Genomic DNA, 18,664 nt, shown 5'->3' with positions numbered 1-18,664 from the left:
GCTGCAGCCTCCGGTGGAATGATGATTCTGATGGTAGTGGTGGTGGTAGGGGATTGTCCACGCCAACTTAGCCCACTGCAGGTCGAGTTAATTAATATTTCACTCTAGTTAAGGGGGAGAAAGTGGAAAATGGTAGGGATTGGTCGGGTGAAGTAGGTTGAAGTAGGGGTAAGAGGCACCAGTGAAGTTTTGCTTATATAAGCAACTTCAATTCCTATTGCCTTGTGCCATTTCCATTCCCATTCCCATTCCCACTCCCATTGCCATTTCCATTTCAGTGCAATTCGAGTGGCCCAAAAGAGCCAGAAGGAGCAAAAGCTGTAGCAGTAGCCTAAAGAGAAACTGGCAAATTGCTCATACGACGCATTGGCGCCGTCAAAAACTGAACGAGCCACAAAAGCGGAATGAGGAGTGGAATGAGCAGCCGAAGCTGAAAGAAAAACAAGTTGACCCAATTTACAATTGTAAATCAAACTTAAAATCACAGCCAAAGTTAAACAAAAATAGAATGGTGGTCAGTAGCAAGAAGGGCAGGCATGTTTAATTTACAATAAGACAGCCTCAAGGATCGAATTCAGAGATCAATTGAATGCCTCGAAATTAAACTGGGCAGTGGCCTTAATATTTGACCACAAATGAAGGCAACGTATAAATTTTGTATGTCAAAAACAAAAACCCAGAAACAGGAACTGCATTGATTGGATTAATGGCTTATGTTTCGTTGCTTCGACCGTTTTCTTTCCATTGTCATAGAGAGCATATATAAATAATAAATACACGGGCTTGCAACACAATTGTGGGTGAAAGCAGGCTTTTCCAGCAATTCGAGCACCTCAGTATGCAGTGAAAACTAAACAGATGAACGCAAACATTGGAGTAATTATGTTGGGGATTTTGAAATGCATTCATTTTGTGGTTTCATCTTTCAGCAGAGATGAGAGGTTTACCATAACTTTGCCATCCGTATTGTTTGGCAAGTCACTTGGATATCTAGGAAAACTTTGGGCCTTCCGCCCTTCGCTTTCCACCAACCACCCAGTTTTCCCATACAAATTAGTTTGGATTTGGATTCTCGCTCTGTTCATTAATTTGTCTAAGAGCAGCTGAGGTTTTTCCCCGTATTACAACTTGAGCACTTGGGCATGTGAGGTTATTATTCAGCCTCGTCTTTGTATTTTTGTTTAAGCTTCTTTTGTTTTCGCTCCTCCTATTGTTTTCCTCTCTATGTTCCCCGCTTTTTTTACGCCTCATGTTCTCATTGTATTTGCGATTAAATTCAAGTTTGACTCGCACACGCCAAAATTAATTGGGCACTTGAAAAGTTGAACAAGTCGATCGAAAGGGGGGCGAATGGTTGCAGGGGCTAGATGTGCCGTGACGGCTCGACAGCTCAGCCTTCTGTTAACCCTTATCCACTCAGTGGAAAGTGGCAAGGGGAAGGAGAATGGGTGGGAAACCCCTTTGTAATGTTCTAGGCAACTGATTTATTTTGATTGAACTTTGCATGCAAGCAGCTGAGGCAACAGGAAGAACTCCTGAGCTTTCGAGCAACAACTGGCAAGTGAAACATCATAAAACAAAGCCAGTTTGTGGTTGAATACGAATACGAGCACAGCCGCAGGCTTGGTCTTGTTGATGGGTTGGGGGGGGGGGTCTGGTTTTATGGGGGGGTTACTACTAGATTGAGGGGATCGGAGGCCATTCGCACGCACATTGCCTGGTTTTTAGGCGGCAAGGCTTAGGCTTAGCTCCAGCTCAATCGTAAATGCGTCGAGTGTGGTTCGTTCTTCTCCGCACTCTTAACCCCTTTGTGCCAAAGCTGCTCGCCAGTGTGCCAGTGTGTCTGTGTGCGTGTGTGTGTGCAGGCTAAGTGGTTATGGCAACAACAGCGCTAATAAATCCCCTCTGCACACGCCTCTGGTGCTCGCTAAGCTCTCCTAATGCCACTGAGGCAACTCGGCTTTGTCTTTCGAGTTGAATTTGCCCAGTATATGGCGCATATATCGAGTGCCTTTAAAGTGGTCGTCTGTCTTCGCAAAAACATCAGCAGCTTCCCTGATTGAATGGTGGCGAATTTTTATTCTTGCCACAACTCGATATATCTGCCAACTGTTTTGCTCCATTTTGTCTTTCCTGCCACGCTTGGCCATTTAGTTTTGGCCCAATTGCTAACTTACATATGTATATATTTATGCGCATATGTTTGCGGTCGGGCATGAACACACACACTACAAGAAAATTTGGCCACCAAAAATATGCACAGAGTCGTATTTTATATATGCTATATACTTGGTGACTTTATGCCTCATATATATATATATATGTATGTAGTATATGTCTTCCGCAACTATAAAACATTTAATGTTGCAGTGAGACTTTCTGATTTCCTTTACAAAGTTTTTAAAACTACTTTAGGGGCTTATAGAAAAAAAAATGGCAAATACTTGCTTTAGTATGCACGTTGATTTTATTTTACTAAAATGTAACGAAATGTTCCAATTAAATGAGCCTTTAGATAGTTGACCTTTGGCAATCCCGAACTTAAAATTGCCAGGGCTTTGGGTGATTTGTGTTAACCTGAATTAGTTCTCAGTGTGCCATCTATCTATGGATATTGTAAATTATTCGCCTGGATCCGGAATCTCTTGCCAGTGGATTTTGGTACTCCGGCCAGAGGCTGTGCAGCTCGGCTCCGAGAAATGTGAAATGTGAATTTCGAATGGCAAATGGCAAATGGGGAATGTAGGAAGTAGAACGGAGAACGGAGAAAGGAGAAAGGAGCACAGAGAACGGAGAAAGTTACGCACTGCGGCGATGGTTTTTGGGCTTTTAATATGCTGTCGAGAGGTGGAAATATGTGTGTGTATGTATGGATACACGGCTGTGTGTGCGTGTAGATTGCACGTGCGCTGCGTGATTTTAATTTGAAACAAACATAGCCAGAGCACCCAAACACACACCAATTTTGCGTTCCTTTTTTTTAAGGTTTTAGTTTCTTCTCTACTCTTTTTTTATATTTAATTTTGTTCATTTTTTTTGTGGCCCCGGCTTTTCACAGTTTTATTTGGGTTTTCCGTTTTCGCTCGGTTCTCATTCCTATGTTTTTTTTTGCCGTTTTATTTGTTTTTTTTTTTTTTTGGTAATTCTTTTTACGACTCAACAAGCAGCAGAAGTATAACAAACCAAAAAGGAAGAATACAAACCAAAAAAAAAAAAAAATAAATAAAGAGAAAACAAATAGGGCGGGTGGCACAGAGAGAACATTTATTGATCTGCGGCCGCTTGAAGCCAATTTGAAGGTCAAGCATACGCACCGTGGTACCTCCGAGATGGGGCCATCTTCGCAGTGAACGAGTTTTGCAGTGTTACATAAAAATATGCAAGCGGCAACCAATTTCCCTACACCCCACCCCATTCGCCACCCCGCTCGTGACGTCATGGTAAATTATTTTCAAATTTGCGCCCAAAGGCCAAACAAGAAGCAGCTGTGCTGCACAAAGCGGAAACGGAAGTAGCAGCAAGGCGACAGGAGGCCACAGCACGGCAAACATAGCATACTTTTCAGGGCTCTGTGGGTGAAAGGCCGTAAGGCTGTACGAAGTAAGGATGTGCGGATTGGAGGACTGAAGGCTCCCAGGCTTGGAGCCTGTAAAGCAGCGACGACTGCAGTTTGGCTCCCGCTGCTCCGCTTGTTGTTCCGTGTCAAACATTTTCATCCACTTGTTCGCATTATCCTGCCAGACAGCGCACAGCGGGCGAGGGCATCAAAAGATGCCGCCAGCAGCAGTAGCAGCAGCAGCACAACCAGTGGCAAAAATTGTTACAATTGCCGTGGCGCATGATGGTTACGGGGGCTGAAAGCCAAATCCGTGCGAGCCAAACGGGCGAGAGAAAAATGAAAAGAATAAAATGGCAATAAACAGGCAGGAAAATGGGCCTGATAATGCGAGAGCTATATACACTTTGCATGCCATGCTATGCGATTGAAGCTATTAAAATTCAAGTAGTTCACTTTTCCTTTACAAAATCCTTGTCCAACCAGCTATGCAAATGGGTTCTTAATAATACGTCATTAGTTCATTGATTCAATCTAAGGCAAGAGATTAATTGACCCTTGTTAGATGTCCCATCTAAGTCGATAAAAACTTCAAAATAATCTCATTTCAAAGGTGTAATTATTTTGATAAAATCAGCTCAGCTGCCTTTTAAATTCCACGTTTCGTTTCGTTTCCTCGCTTCAAACTGCGAAAAAATTGATATACCTACAAACTCATAACCAACGATTGAATAGAATTTCCTATTGACTGCACTCTGAAGTTTATCGTTAGCTTCCACAGAGGTGGAGCTAACACTGGGATTATCCCCTACTTGCAGGGTATTCCCATCAAGCCAAAAGGCTTTTCTTGCCAACCCACCCCCCCCCTTCCAGCCAGCAGGCCACGCCCAACCCCACCGCCCCTTTCCAAGCCCCAGCCCTCGTGAAAATTCTTTGCGAAATCATGCAGAAAATCGCTAAAACCCAACAAGCAACTGAAGCTAACTGAAGACGGTGGAAAGCACGCACATTTTGCTCGTTTTCCTCGTTGCTTTTTCGCTTTTGTTGCTGCTGGCTGGGTGCAAAAAAATTTCATTAATGCTTAAATAGAATTTCGAATCGCATTTCGAAATCGATTAGCATTTGTCCGTTTGCTTGAGAAGTCAGGAAGGCACTGGATATGCATTTTAATTATGCATCAGGAGCCAGGCAATCGCCACTGCATTTGGACGCCTTCAATCAGGCTGTCAAATGAAAATGAAGGTAGAACTCGTTTTCCCCCGGCCACTAAGGCAGTATGAAATTAATTTCAGTCACATAAAACAGAGATGATTGCATGAATTCAAAAGAATATTCTGTTTGGCATTTCAAGAGTACGAGTACAATTGGCATCGCTCATCCGCCAGGTAATCCCAGTGAAATATTTTTAAGCTCTCTGCACTAAAGCATGCAAATAATGAAATAGCTAAAACGAATTCAAGACTTTTAAGTCAAGACTAAGTATTCAGGAAATATGAAAATGAGGAATATATACACACAGATTCACTTCTGGCGAAGTGCTCAACGTTTTAGATTCCAGCTCAAGATCTCGGTGCCGCTAAGTGATTTTCTCATGGTGGGCGCTTGTATAAATACTTGAGTGCCAAATTAGGCAAAAATAAATAAACAATTGGCCAAGAAAAAGAGAGAGAGAGAGAGGGGGGTAGAGAGAGAACAATCGCAAATTAAATAAAATTAATTCAAATGGCAGCGGCGGCAGTGCCAAGAGCAACCACAACAAGCAACAGTAAAAATGAGCTATAAAAATTAACATAAAAATGCGCGAATGTCAGGCCAACTTGGGCTTCTATCCCTCCCTTTCTCTTACCCATTGTCCGTCGCCCTTTCTCTCACTCCGTCTGTCTCCCACTTCGCTATGTGGGTCTATAAAAATCGTGTTGTGCTTTAGCTTCCGCTATAGCTATGGCTTTAGCTAACCCTAAAGGCCCTGCGATATACCCACAACGCTTCAAAAGCGGCAGGTGCAACACACCGGTCTGTCCAAAAGGAACTTTCCTTCACTCGCCGCTGCTCTCTTTTTCTGCTTTTTCATGCTTTTTTCCAGCTTTTTGGTAAGCAAAATCGATACAACCACAGTCGAGGAATTAGAACTTGGCCAACACACACACATACATTCAGGTGTAGCACGCGGCAAAAAACGAACTGCAAAGCCAAAGGACTGTTGTTCCCCTAATTAAACTAGAAAGGCCGAGGCTAAGGAACAAAAAAAAAAATGGTTATCTTTTCAAGCTGACTCCCATTGATTTCCACTGCACTTAGCGTAATTACATTTTTGTGCAGCTTGATTTTCGTGTGTCAATCGATTTGCATATGCCAAGAAAAGTTCATTTAATGGAACGCGTTACCTGTCCATTTTTTTTTTCTTTCGGCCGAGCAAAATAATAGGAGGAGGGGCCAAAAACTTTCGATCAACTTTGAAAGTCACGTGCCCGAAGTCCGAGAGTCCAAAAATGAACCCAGCCCGAGTCTCAGTTTACAAATTTTCAAACTTGCACCGGTAAAAGAGTTGGAAATTGTCGGGAAATGGTGCGACAGAGAGGGAGAGGGAGTAAGGGATAGAGAGCGAAAGAGAACAACTCATAGACAGGGACTCAACTCAACTCAACTAAACTCGACACGAAACTATAAATGTTAATAACAAGCAACATTGTTACTAGTTCCTCTTCCTCTGGCGCTTCCTGTTCGCCCGCTTTTAGAGGGTGTCCTTTGAGGCATGTCCTCGCAGATGGAATGTTTCTCCGAAAATGACAGTTTAGCTACCTCCTAACGAGATCTTTTCGAGGAGTAGTCACACAAATCCAACAGATTTTACATCAAAGAACAACTCAAGCTCCTATGCTGAAAGAATTGTTTCGAAGCTGACTAAAAGTGTGCAGTGAAAAGATGTAATACAATAATGTTGCAAAGAGTATGCACCAATAAGCTATATTACAATTCCAAGTAAAAAAAAGGGTTGGATTGCCTTTGTAGTGGGTATTCGTAGAGCCGTTAGAAGCTTTTTAGTGGCAAACTTAATTGTTCGCCTGTATCCTGACTGGAATACCCGAGTTGAGTCCTTGCTCTTCTTGTTGTTGTTGTTGTTTCAACTATTTTCCTGTATTTGTTTTTATTGTTCGCTGCTGGTGCTGGTGTTGGTTTTGGGTATGTTAGACAACAAAGTTTTAATGGTATTAGCAAGCCAAAAATAACACACACAAAATGTTACCAACAACAATGTTGAATTTGAAGCGAGAAGAGTAACACACACAGTAGTAGTAGTAGTGGTCGTAGCATGGCACAGGAAATGAATGAAGTGAAGGAAATGAAAAAATCCATTGCCTACTTTTTGGAGCCGAGGCAAAGAGTTTCCCTTGAATTTCCCACACTTAAATCGAAATTATCGTAAATTAATTGTGAAAACCCTGGCCAAAAAGAGGAAAGAAGTGACGAAAGTCCTGGTGGTAATATACCAATTCGCTGGTCCTTTTCTATTATTTTACCTACTATTTATTTCATTTCTTTTTTTTTTTTGAGCCAACTGTCTGCGTGCCTGTGTGTGTGTGTGTGTGAGAGCTGTGGTCAGTGCATATGTGTGAGGGTGTCGTACTGTCTATGTTAGTGTCAATTATCTGTGTCCATGTAGACAAGCAAAGTAAGCTTTTTGGACGGCAAAAAAAAAAAACACACACACAAGGGTAGGCAAGAGGAGGGGAGGTGACGGGAGCTTGGCAAGCAGAAATTTAACTTTGTCAACCTTTGCAGTTTTATGAATTTCAAGGCCCCCCATTCCATTCACCAAATGAGTGGAAGTGAGAGGTTAAGAGTGGAAAATTAGCTGATAATGCTGCTGGCTCTTGTGCTTGTGTGGCTTTTCTCGAGGATTATGCGATGGCTTTCAGGGAAAATTTGTGGAAATTGTGCAAAATTGAGAAATACACACAAAAGGAGCAACTTCAAAGCCGCACAAGTTAGTGCGAGCGCGTATGTATGTGTGTGTGTGGGCGATGAAGTATGGAAGAATTGCAATTTTAATTCCCACTAAAAATGAATTTATTGAGCGTCCATAAACAACAGAGCACTGAAAATGTGTAAAACAAAACCAAAGCAATTGCCCCATGGAAAATTGAAATAAAATTCTATTTCCCATTTGTTTACACATTGTTCATGAAATATATATGCTTGACCAGGCCAAATAGACCAACAACTCAGGCCGCAACCACAATCTGTACATATATACATATATATATATGTATATATATACGTATATTTACTTAGATTCCGGACAAAATAAATGGTTGAAAATTGAATGCTGAAAAAATGTTTATGCTTTTGAACTTGCTGTTGTTTTGTCTACTTTTTTTTTTTGCCGAATATTGCATTTGCAAATGCTTGCATATACGGCATTTGCATTTAGAATTTCAATTAAAATTTTAAGGGCATTTCCATCGTACCAACGACTTTTGCTGCCATTTAAGGTCGACTTTATTTCGCTTTAATTGGGTAATCATACACACCATTGGGGCAATTCCTCATGAATCATTTCCTGGTTCGGATTCTGACATCTAGCAATTAATAAGTCCAAACTATGAGCAGGGCGTGTAGGTTAAAGTAGGCTAAAATTTTCACCGCGGCTTGTTTACACACCAAATGATAGGGGTTGGTTGGTTGGTTGGTTGGTTGGTGGGTGGCTGTGCGGTGGTTTGGGTGGTGCAGGTGCCTAAGGGGAATGACCAGGCACGCACACAAATACCACACACCCACCAATCCCCCCTCCCGATCCGAACCAAAAACAAGCCCAGATCGCGTTTTTTTTCTTTCCTTTTTTTTCCCGCAAGTTTCTAGGAATGTCAGCTTTGATATTTGTCGGCGCTTGTCTGTCATTTTCAATTTGTTGTTCCCTCTCTATCCCTGCCTGCCTATCGCTCTCTCTTTCTAGCGCGGAACGTGGCCCCAACCTTTGAACCACTGGCAGACCCTTCATCGCATTGGCATTTCCGCTGTCATTTAGTAATCGATAAATTTTGTATTTGCCTTCGGTAAATGCTTCTCGTTTGGCTTTAGCTCTTGTCAATGCCGCTGGCCAGCGATGCAAATGCTTTCCAGCTCCCCTGGCAAAACTGTTCCGCCCGCATTTTCACATTTCCACCGGCTTTTCCATATTCACGCCTCTTTATACACGTTGGCCTGGCGAAGATTTGCGCGCAGTGCAAAAAATTAGGCAGCTTCACCAATTGATTTTCATGGAAACATGGAAATCATACGTAAATGAATTCAGCTAAATACCAACTAATTTTGCTAAACGAAGCTGTGGTTTCAAGGAATAAGTCATTTTCTCAAGTCTTAATTTAGTATACACATGTGATGACATACATAACTAGATTAGCTTTCAAAATACCTTATACCTTACTATTTTCATTACATTATTATGATTTGGCTCATATATTTAAACAAAATACTAAGTTTTTGTGCCCCGTGCACCTTGGGTGCATCTGCTGGCAAATCAATCAATCAATCAATCAATCAGTCAGACTGTCGTGCTGAGTGGATGGAAAAGTGGAAGCGAACAGAAACCGCCAGAAGCGCAACGGTTCTTACCCCTTTTGGCTAAAAACGGGGGGGGGGGGGGGATTAAGCAGCCAAAAAAGCCAAAAAGCCGATCCAATCCGCTGGAATGCGAAGCCCCCTGGTGTCTTGTGTGTGCATAAAACAATAATTTGTGCATAAGCCAAGCGAAAAGCGAAGCGTTTGGAAATGTTTATGGCACCGGCGGGAATCCCGGGCAGCTCCAACAATCTCAACTATTCCATCTTTCTATATACATATATATATATACTGTATAAAATAGCACGAGCGAGCGAGATGGCACCTGGGGCCATCCCCAAAGAGATTCTTGTCATTAGTTTGAATAATTTATTTCTGTGTACTTTCAAACTGAGCTCACAGTTTTGGCTGCAAGCGTTATGTCACCGAACTTTCAATGCAGCGCCACAGCTTAACCCATTAAATAGTCTATCAGGATGTGGATTTGAATTTTCTCGACAAATACGAGAGTTTGTTTATATATAAATATTGCGTAGAAACAGAAAAGCACATTGGTTTCAAATAATAGAAAATAGTTTCTTTAAAGGCCAGACCAAAGGCATTTTGTGTGCTTTATATAAAATTGGGTTTACCCGCAGTAGTTAATGTTAAACAAACAATAAAACTGGAAATTTAACTAAGCAAATTTGTTATGCTGCGTGTTCTTAGGTTTCTATTTGTGCTAATGCAAATTTGAGAAACCAATTTCAATTTGCCCAACTTCATATAGCATTTGTCCCCATTACCTGTGTTTCCAAAAAAAAAAAAAAAAGGATGCTGCAAGTGCATTAAACGCGCATTATACGGGCGGCCGTTCTTCTGCTTTTTCGCAGCCACCCACAATTTTCGCCATTTTCCTGGCTTTGTTTTATTGCTTTCAAATTAGCGCAGAACTCAATTAAAGGCAAAGGAAGTGGAGAAGCTGGTAGTTAGATGGTTGGGTGGCTTTGGGTGGTTGGTTTTCGTCGTTTTTTGTGGGTGGTGCGTGGCGTGTGTATGCGCTTCAACGCGCGTTTTATACACCCACGCACCAACACACACACACACACACACTATATGCAGCTTTCGCATTTAATTTAGTTGATTCTAATTTAATAATGAGTTGAATGGGTTTTTGTGTGCGCAGGCCATGGACAGACCTCCGCAGCCACGCCCACCTCAAATTGTGGCCAGCCACATCATGTTCTTATTAACGATAATGCCGATGAGCATTGAAATTACAGCCACAAAATGCTGAAAGTGGAGGGAGTGCATAAAGTCGCTATTCTATTTCCTAAGGCCATCATGTGAATGCGACAGCATGTCGTATAAATCCGATTAAATCGCTCGTATTACCCATGCATAAATATATACATCGAGATTTACTATTTTTAGAGGCCACTACTTAGGGACTCACAAGTTGCGAGTTAAGCTCAGCAACTATGGGAATAAAATGACGAAAGCTGCAAGTGAAAACCGATGGCCAGTTGAATAAGTTGTATTTAGTTATTCCTTTTTATTTATGATCATTTTTAGCCACGGTATGACAAAAACATTTTTTATCTTTTGACATAAGCAGTTTTTCCGAATTTTAGTCATAAAATAATTCCCTTTTTGGCCAGAAATTTAGAAATAATTGTCTGGATGTGGAATGCCACAGATCCCGTTGAGCTCGTCATCGAATTCCAAATCGATTTGCATTCAAGTTTGAAATTTTCTTTTTTGTTGCAAAACATGCGAAAATTTACCAAAGAAAATAATTTTTCTAAAGCCGCCCAAAAGCAAAGGGGGTTGTTAGAATTCGTAATTAGCTGTGCATACCTTTTATTCAGAGAATTTTTATAGAAGGTATTCAAATCCCTTCTTTTATATCGCTTCAAAACACAAAAGATTTTTGCCCAAAAAATGAGCATTTGAGTGAAACACCTGGTGTTCTGCAAATGCGATTGTCAAGGTAAAATTGACCAAAATATCGCAAGCAATACGGCGGCAGTATGGAATCCATAAAGACATAACCTCTGGCCTTAAGGTCTGGCATATGTGGGCTTGCTTGTAAGCCACCAAACGAAGTGATTGCCCAGGGAGACGAAGGTCAGCGGCGGCAGAGGGAAGGCGCAGACCCTTGTGTCGTCGTAATTGAATGGCGAATGGACTGATGGTCTGGATACCCCACACTCTGGCCGTGACCTTGCCGGCTGGCCGAGGCCTATGCCGTCCCGTTCCGTCCCGTCCCTACCCGTCCCCTTTCGTCCAGAGAACGCACACACTTTTGCCACCCACTGGCGCCACCACCTGCTGCCAATTTCGCCGCCTGCTGTATGAGTTAATGCGCTTACAGGGACGTCAGCGTCAACGCAAGTGTTTGGCATTGCACTTTAAGCCTGTGCAGCCGGGCAACTGTCACCTAATGGCCACCAACGAGCCACCAAGCCCAAGCCCAAGCCAACCTTACCAACCCAACCCAAGCCCAAGCAAACCTTACCAAAGCGAAACCAGCGAGTGAAGGAGATTAGTGCAATGGCAAGAGCAACAGCAACACGAGGCGTATACGTGATGCGAGGGCGCATAAATCAATAAAACCCGAGCGGCCCAGCATGGAGCTCTCTTCTCGAGCACAATCCACACCACCACCCCCCCCCCCTCCTCCACGATTTTCTGTCCCGTTTTGCGGCACCTGAGCCAGCCAAGTAGCATTGTTAACTCAATTTCAACACGGAAGCAATTGCCAAGCGGCTTTAAGCCTTTCTGGCTTATTAAATGCTGCCACCTAAGCCGCAAAACTGAATTTTGACATCTCGTACGAATTTGCTATCATTTATTTAAAGTTTAGTTCGATTTGCTGCGATTTTAAGCTGCAACTGGTGCCTTGGACTGCATTGGTCTGCATTAAAGAGATTATATAAATATCAATTAGCGAATATGATGAAGACATTAATCTTGTTTGCATGTGTGCAATTTACGGCTGATTGATATAATCTCATATACAGTGTGTTATGCGATATTTTGAATGCTCCTATCAAAGTCGAGATATCAATGACATAAATTTCAATTAACTGTCATAGAAACTCAATAGGTTTATGCACTAAAGGGTGGGAATGTTGCTGAATAGATTTGCTAATAATAAGGCAGTGAAACATAACACATTAATTATTTAATGGTCTCGATTTCGATTTCTTAGCGGTGAATTAAAATCCTGCATCTCTTCTATTACAAATCAAAGTCAATTTATTAAGACAGACTGGTAGGCAGGATGGATGGTGCGAGGCATTCGAATTCCATTTGATAATAGATAATGGCGCATTGAACATGCCACATGCGGCACAAACGCCAGCTTTGTTTGCCTTTGCGAGTTGATTTCGATTCCATTCGATTCCCTTCCATTCGATTCGATTCGATTCGATTTGATTTGATGTGATGTGATGTGATTCACTTTCCTGGGGGTCTGGTTCGGTTTTTTGTTTGCTTTCCCGGCAATGTGCTTCAAGCTAAACAACCAACAGCCAGCAGGAACAACAAAGCCGAACCAACAGCGATGCAATTATGGCTGGCATTACGCAATGGTTACATAAGACTCAGGGCTCAGGGCGAGGGCACGCTAATTGATTTGCAAGCGAGTGTAGCTAAGGGTGTAGGGTGCAGGGTGCAGGGGGTAGGGCAATCGGTAGCCGGAAAAGCGGAAAATCGAAAATCAGAAGAGTGCTGTGCTGGCGGGGGAGCGATAAGTAGCTATACATAGCATTAATTACAAGCAACACGAAATCGCCATCTTAGCCAAAGATTCGCTATCACTTGCCAGTTACAAAAGTCCAGCTATCGATGGGCTAAAAATATCGCTGGCATTTGAGCGATATTTATATAAGCATTGTTCCATATCGAAATTTGAGGCAAATGTAATACACTTGTTGGCCGAGCTAAGAGATTAGAGCTAAGCTTGTAATGCCAACACAATTGAGACACTTCTGCTACGTCTGCTAAGCCATCGAATATAGTTATCGAAAGCGCCTGCAATTATCGATAATGATCGATAACACCAGCGTTGCATTCTCCGCAGCTCTTGTAACCATGTACCAAAGTTCTTTGCCGCGAAAACTAAAATGAAAACGAAAGTGAAAATGAGCGAATGGCAGCCGCGGCCACAGCAATCGATCCATGACACAACCAGTGACAAGCAGTCCCCCAGTGAAACCGCATCCGCATCCGAGTCCGATACCGATAAAGATTCTGAATCGGAGTGAGTGCCGCGTCCGAGAGCGTTCCCTGTCCACGTCCACCATCGGCGGAGCAGGTGTGCCTGAGGCCCACCTGGTGGCATGGCCGCCGTTGCCGGCCTCTATGGCCTTGGGGAGGATCGCCAGCACCGCAAGAAGCAGCAGCAACAGCAGCAGCACCAGAAGGAGCAGCTCGAGCAGAAGGAGGAGCAAAAGAAGATCGCCGAGCGGAAGCTGCAGCTGCGGGAGCAGCAGCTCCAGCGCAACTCCCTCGATGGTTACGGGTATGCGAAAATAAAAGCAAATTAAACATTATCCTTAGGAACATTAAATTTTGAAACTACCCTCTATCGACCATTTAAGTGTATACCATTTTACCTTCTTTCTTGGATTGAAGGACATACACAGTTAACCAAGAATATGTCATCTTTACACATCCAACTATCGACCATTTATATCTTTAATATTTTACCAGGTTTTTTATTAAAATCAGCAAATAACTGAAGGTGGCAAATAATTCTTCACATTTTTTCGAGAAATTAAACATTTTTGTGCTTTTAAAACTAAGAATTACTTTCTTGGCTCTACATCGGTAACCCACATACCTACATATACTACAACTATTATAATATATAATATATATTAGTAAATTGTTATATCAGTAAATACTATGTACCACTTTCTGGGTATTCCCTTTTTCAAAAACAATATTTCCCTTCAATCCGATATTCGGAGATGTGCAAATGGTTTGCATGCCGCATTGGTGACGGCTTCATCAGAGTTAAAGCTCCTTCCATGCGGATCCATCCAAATGCGAAATAAATAAATAAGAAGCAACGGAAGCTGTATGCCACGAATATAGCCTGAAGGATTCGTTTTCGTTTATCTGACCCTACAGCTGGCACAGATCTTGGGGCACTTGGCTGCACCACCTGAGCCACCTGCACCACCCAATCCACCCAATCCACCCAAACCACCTGAGCCACTCGAGAAACGCCCCCAAACTCAAACTCCAGCACTCGAATTGTTTACCTCGACCTGGGGGTTGGCAAAAAAAAAAGGGAGATTGGGGGACGAACTGGGAGCCACGAGGTGCTGGATGTGAAGATGTCTGTCCTAAAAGCGCAATAAACGTGACTAAAGTAAACTAAATCAAGAACGAAGCACACGGCGAACTTTGAGTTGAGCATTTCGTGTTGCACTTGACAGCGAGAAAGGAGATGAAAAAAGTGAGAAATAGAAAGCAAGCTGAAACTTAAACTTGTGCGCTAGTGCACTGTGCAAAATTCGAGGTTTCAAGTTGATGATTTAATATACAATAGATGTACAAATATATCAATTAAATATTCTAGTTTATTAAAGGATAGGTTATAGACTCACTGTGTACATTTGTACAATTAAGATTGATTTTTTTTTTTTATGACTACAGATAACTTTCTTATGATGTCTACTTTTCTGTTTCGTGTGCAAATAGAAAGGTGAACAGCATAGATGTCTTGCTGATTTCTGTTTGCAAAGAGAAAGCCAGAGGCCTCAGTTATATTCAAAATCAATATAAAACACTAAGCAATAAGTAAAACTGCTATGCCAAATATTGAAATTAAGCCCAAATGTGAAAAGCTACCGGAATTTCATGCTGACTAAATTTAAATCAATGTCTATAATTCCAATTAAAGCTTTTTTCTGCAATAAGCTAACATGAATAGAAATCTAATATACGTAGTTATTCGATATTACAAAATCCAATTTGCAAGCATTCGTAGATTTTCCTTTACCGATTCTGAAGCGTTATTTAAGTGGCTTTCCTTTGTATCTGCATCTGTGCAATTGATGGCAACAAAAACCAAACCATTGAGCAGTAAGCAATGGAAAATGCCCAAAAAATAATGGCAAGAAAAGCGAAAACACAGCCTGGCAGGGAAATAGAAAAATAAGTCTGCAAAAATATATAAAATACGAAAAAAGTGAAAGCCAAAATGTTATTTTGTTCAAGAGTTGCAGGGCGCCAGGCAGTCAGTTCCTGTCAAGCAGGACCTCTTTCACCTCCCTTTCCCCCCTTCCACCATTCAAAATAAAAGTGGAAAAAACTAGAAAAACTCGTGTGAGGGTGGTGGGGGAAATGTGTGGAAAAACTCTCTTGCTGATTTTTCAGTGCGCATTTCTTTTTGTTTCTCGCTTTTCGGTGAAGTTTCTTATTGGACTTTTGTGTGCTTGCGCTTAAACTCGTATTTTATAGAATGATATTTTTGGCTGAATGCCAAGAGGCAGTTACCAAGTGGAGCGAGCGGGGAGGGCGCACAAGGGTTAAGGGGGCTGCCGCTGCATGTGTGCGTGTGTGTGTGTGTGAGTGTGACTGTGACTTTGATGTCGGTTGTATGCCTGCATGCATGTATGTGTTTCAGTGCACTGAAAGCCTTTTGGTAATTACATTAAACATGCCCAAAATGCAGCAGCAATTTACACATTTCCCTTAGCCAGCCACGCCCCTGTACCGCCGCCCTGTTTTTGGATAAATCCAACTCCATTTTCCCTGTGGCGCATATGTGTGAGTGTGTGACGTCACATGCTGCAGCAGTTGCCAAAAATTGCAACTGAAAACTCTGGCGGCCATAAAAAAGGATAAAAAGAAAGCGAAACACAGAGCTACAAAATGCTGCTGATGCCTTTGGGTTAAGCAGCGGTATATATACATACGTATATATATATATATATATACATATATGTGCATTTGTATCTGTGTATGTGGCTGTTATGTCTGTGTGTGTGTGTGTGCTGCAGCCTCAAGGACATTTCCACTTGCATCTGCTTCAATTTTGTTGCATTAGTGTCAGTATCTCTCGCTCTTTTCGTCCTTTCTCTCCCGTTTTTTTTTTGTTTTTTTTTCCATCCTTTTTTTTTTTTGTTTATTCCGACAAGGATGTTAGGCCTTTGGGGGCGGGTATATGGCCAAGGGGGCGTGTCCACTGCCCAGACACAATGTCGCTGCAAACGAGGAAAACTGAAATTAAATTCATTTCCCCCGCCTTGATGTTCACATAATTGTCAGTTTTATAAGTACTTACAAGATCGCAAGCGAGTGAAGTGGTAACTAAGGCAATTTCAAGGACCCCACTTGAACTTTATTACACTTTTTGAATCGTTGTTACAATGCTGCCAAATTTATTTGGTCGATTATTGTGTTGTGAACATAGGTTTCTTAAGGTTGTTCTAGACTAAGCTGGTTATATTTGTTTGTTGAAGTGCAAAACTTGGCCCTTTTTAGTTTCGACGTTGCAATTTCGACAGTGTACAACTAATGACGTTGACAAACGCTGCAAGTGTCGCTCGTTCTGGCCAAAAGCGTTGTCTACAGTTCCAGATACGGATGCAGTTGCAATTCCAGTCGCAGTTGCACTTGCAGCTGCGGTTGCCAACTGCCTGTCGTCCTGTCGGATTCGTATTCGAATTCGAAGAGCCGCAGACAAACTGACGACAAGCCAAGCGTCGCCAGTTCCTCCTTTGGAGCCCAATGCCACCAGCCGTATTTGGCCGGCTTTTCCTCGGCTTTTCCCTTAAATTTTCCATCCGTTTCAGCTGCTCCAGACGATGTCAGCTGCCGGCCAGTGCTGCAACTGCAGAGCTGACTATCAAAAAAGTAGCTAGCAAAGAGATTTTGAAGAGAATTATAAAAAGTAGGCATCATTGCACTGTCTTATTATTTTACGGAAAATTTATATAGTGTAGTATACTTGAAAAATCCATCGCAATCTATCTACTTATTTACTGAACAACTCAATGAGTTCCGTAAACATGTACGGTTTGCTAATCAAAATTTATGAAGGTTATTTTTATTGAACCAGGTAAAAAAAAGCGCAATACGTATACCAAATGAACTGCTACAAACAACATTTGAATTATGTTTTTACATTTTTTTTTTTATCTAAAATAAAATCTGATAATATCCAGAGTCAAGTTGGCAACACTTTCCTTATAGGCGGTGTTGCAGCAAATTAACATCATGACACACATTTAAATGCAGACAAGATGGCGAGGGAGGGAGTGGAGTGGTGGAGCAGCAAGCGGCATGTGGAAAGTGGAGAGATTCTGCAGTGGTACCCGGGGACTTGGGAAATTGAGGCCACACAAACGAAGCAAGCAGGAGATGTATGTCTATATGGCCGAAATGGAGACCAACTGGCAGGGAAGTGGAAGTGGGCTCACTTTCGCCAAATGATGCCACATTGCCCCTTTCCGCATTTACAATTTTCGCCCCATGTGAGCAGTCTAATTGCCCAAGAATGGCCAGCTCACTCCATGTAATTCAGTTACCAATAAACTGTTATTTAATTGGCTGTAAAAAGCACGGAAATGCATATCGATAACAAATTTGCCTAATTGGTAGGCAGTGAATATATACATATTTGCACAGGCATTTTAATCACTGAATTATGTCAGCATAAAGTGATTTTAAAATGCATAAATTGCAGAGAATTTATCAAATTGTGATACTCATTCACTTTCAGTGGCACATAATTACACCTTTCTCATTCGCCCTACATTGCTGAAAGCCATTCAATTATGGATGCACAATCGATAAAAGCAGCTGAAATCCCTTTCCATTTCCTTATTTAAGCCTTGTTTTTACTAACTTGGCCAAGAGCGAAAAGTCGCTTGCATAATCGCTGGCAAATGTGGGATTTTTGGGCGCCGAGTGCCCAAATAAATATGCAATTGTTATGAAAAATCGAAGGCCAACTTTCAAGTGTCAGCCATATTTCACACTCTCTTTTCGGTGAGTGTGTGTGTGTGTGTGCGTGTGCAAGAAGTGGAGAGTGAGAGAGACACATGCCGGAAGTGGCAAGCAATTTGGGCGGCAAAAAGATACAGTACACGCAGCAAAAATACTCCATAATCAAAGTAATCAAATAATGCCTGATTCAATTCAGTTTTCAAATTAACTAATTGAATATGAAATATGAATATGAAAAGTGCATTTAATTTTAATAAATTCAAATTAGTTTAAATAAACCACTCAAAATAAATAAGTAAATAACTCCCAACATTTCTATTCTCAACTTCAAAGTGGACGGTATTATTTTTGTTAAATTTTGCTCAGTGTAAACTTCAGCTCATCAGCAGCATCACACACACATAGAAACCAGAAGATGGCCAACTGGTCGCTACTTATGGCGCCAAGATGACGCCCCCTTTTCCGTCTTCACCTCAACGTCCTCCTCCATGTCCATGTCCTTTTTGCCCATCCTTGCAACTTGCAACTCGCTCAAAGGATGCGCTATAAATTTTGCAGGTTGTTTTGCTGCGCTGCACAAGTTTCGGCGGTATA

At 41.9% G+C, this 18,664-nt stretch overlaps 1 protein-coding gene across 16 annotated transcripts in view; it reads left to right on the top strand.

Moving 5' to 3' along the window:
• Sh (Shaker) overlaps positions 1-18,664 on the top strand; it is a 138,941-nt gene that overhangs the window by 73,272 nt on the left and 47,005 nt on the right. For 5 of the 16 annotated variants that reach the window (NM_078669.5, NM_001272736.2, NM_167595.4 and 2 more), the window contains exon 2: positions 13,185-13,625. The exons of the other annotated variants lie outside the window; for them this stretch is intronic. In NM_078669.5, the coding sequence (NP_523393.3) occupies positions 13,444-13,625 (182 nt within the window). In that variant the 5' untranslated portion in view covers positions 13,185-13,443. The remainder of the gene's footprint in view (positions 1-13,184; positions 13,626-18,664) is intronic. 16 annotated transcript variants of the gene reach the window in all.

This window comes from Drosophila melanogaster, chromosome X (genome assembly GCF_000001215.4).
Source record: "Drosophila melanogaster chromosome X".
Taxonomy (NCBI): Eukaryota; Metazoa; Arthropoda; class Insecta; order Diptera; family Drosophilidae; genus Drosophila; species Drosophila melanogaster.
Note: the sequence above shows the minus strand (reverse complement) of the source record. Positions and strands in the feature narration are given on the sequence as shown.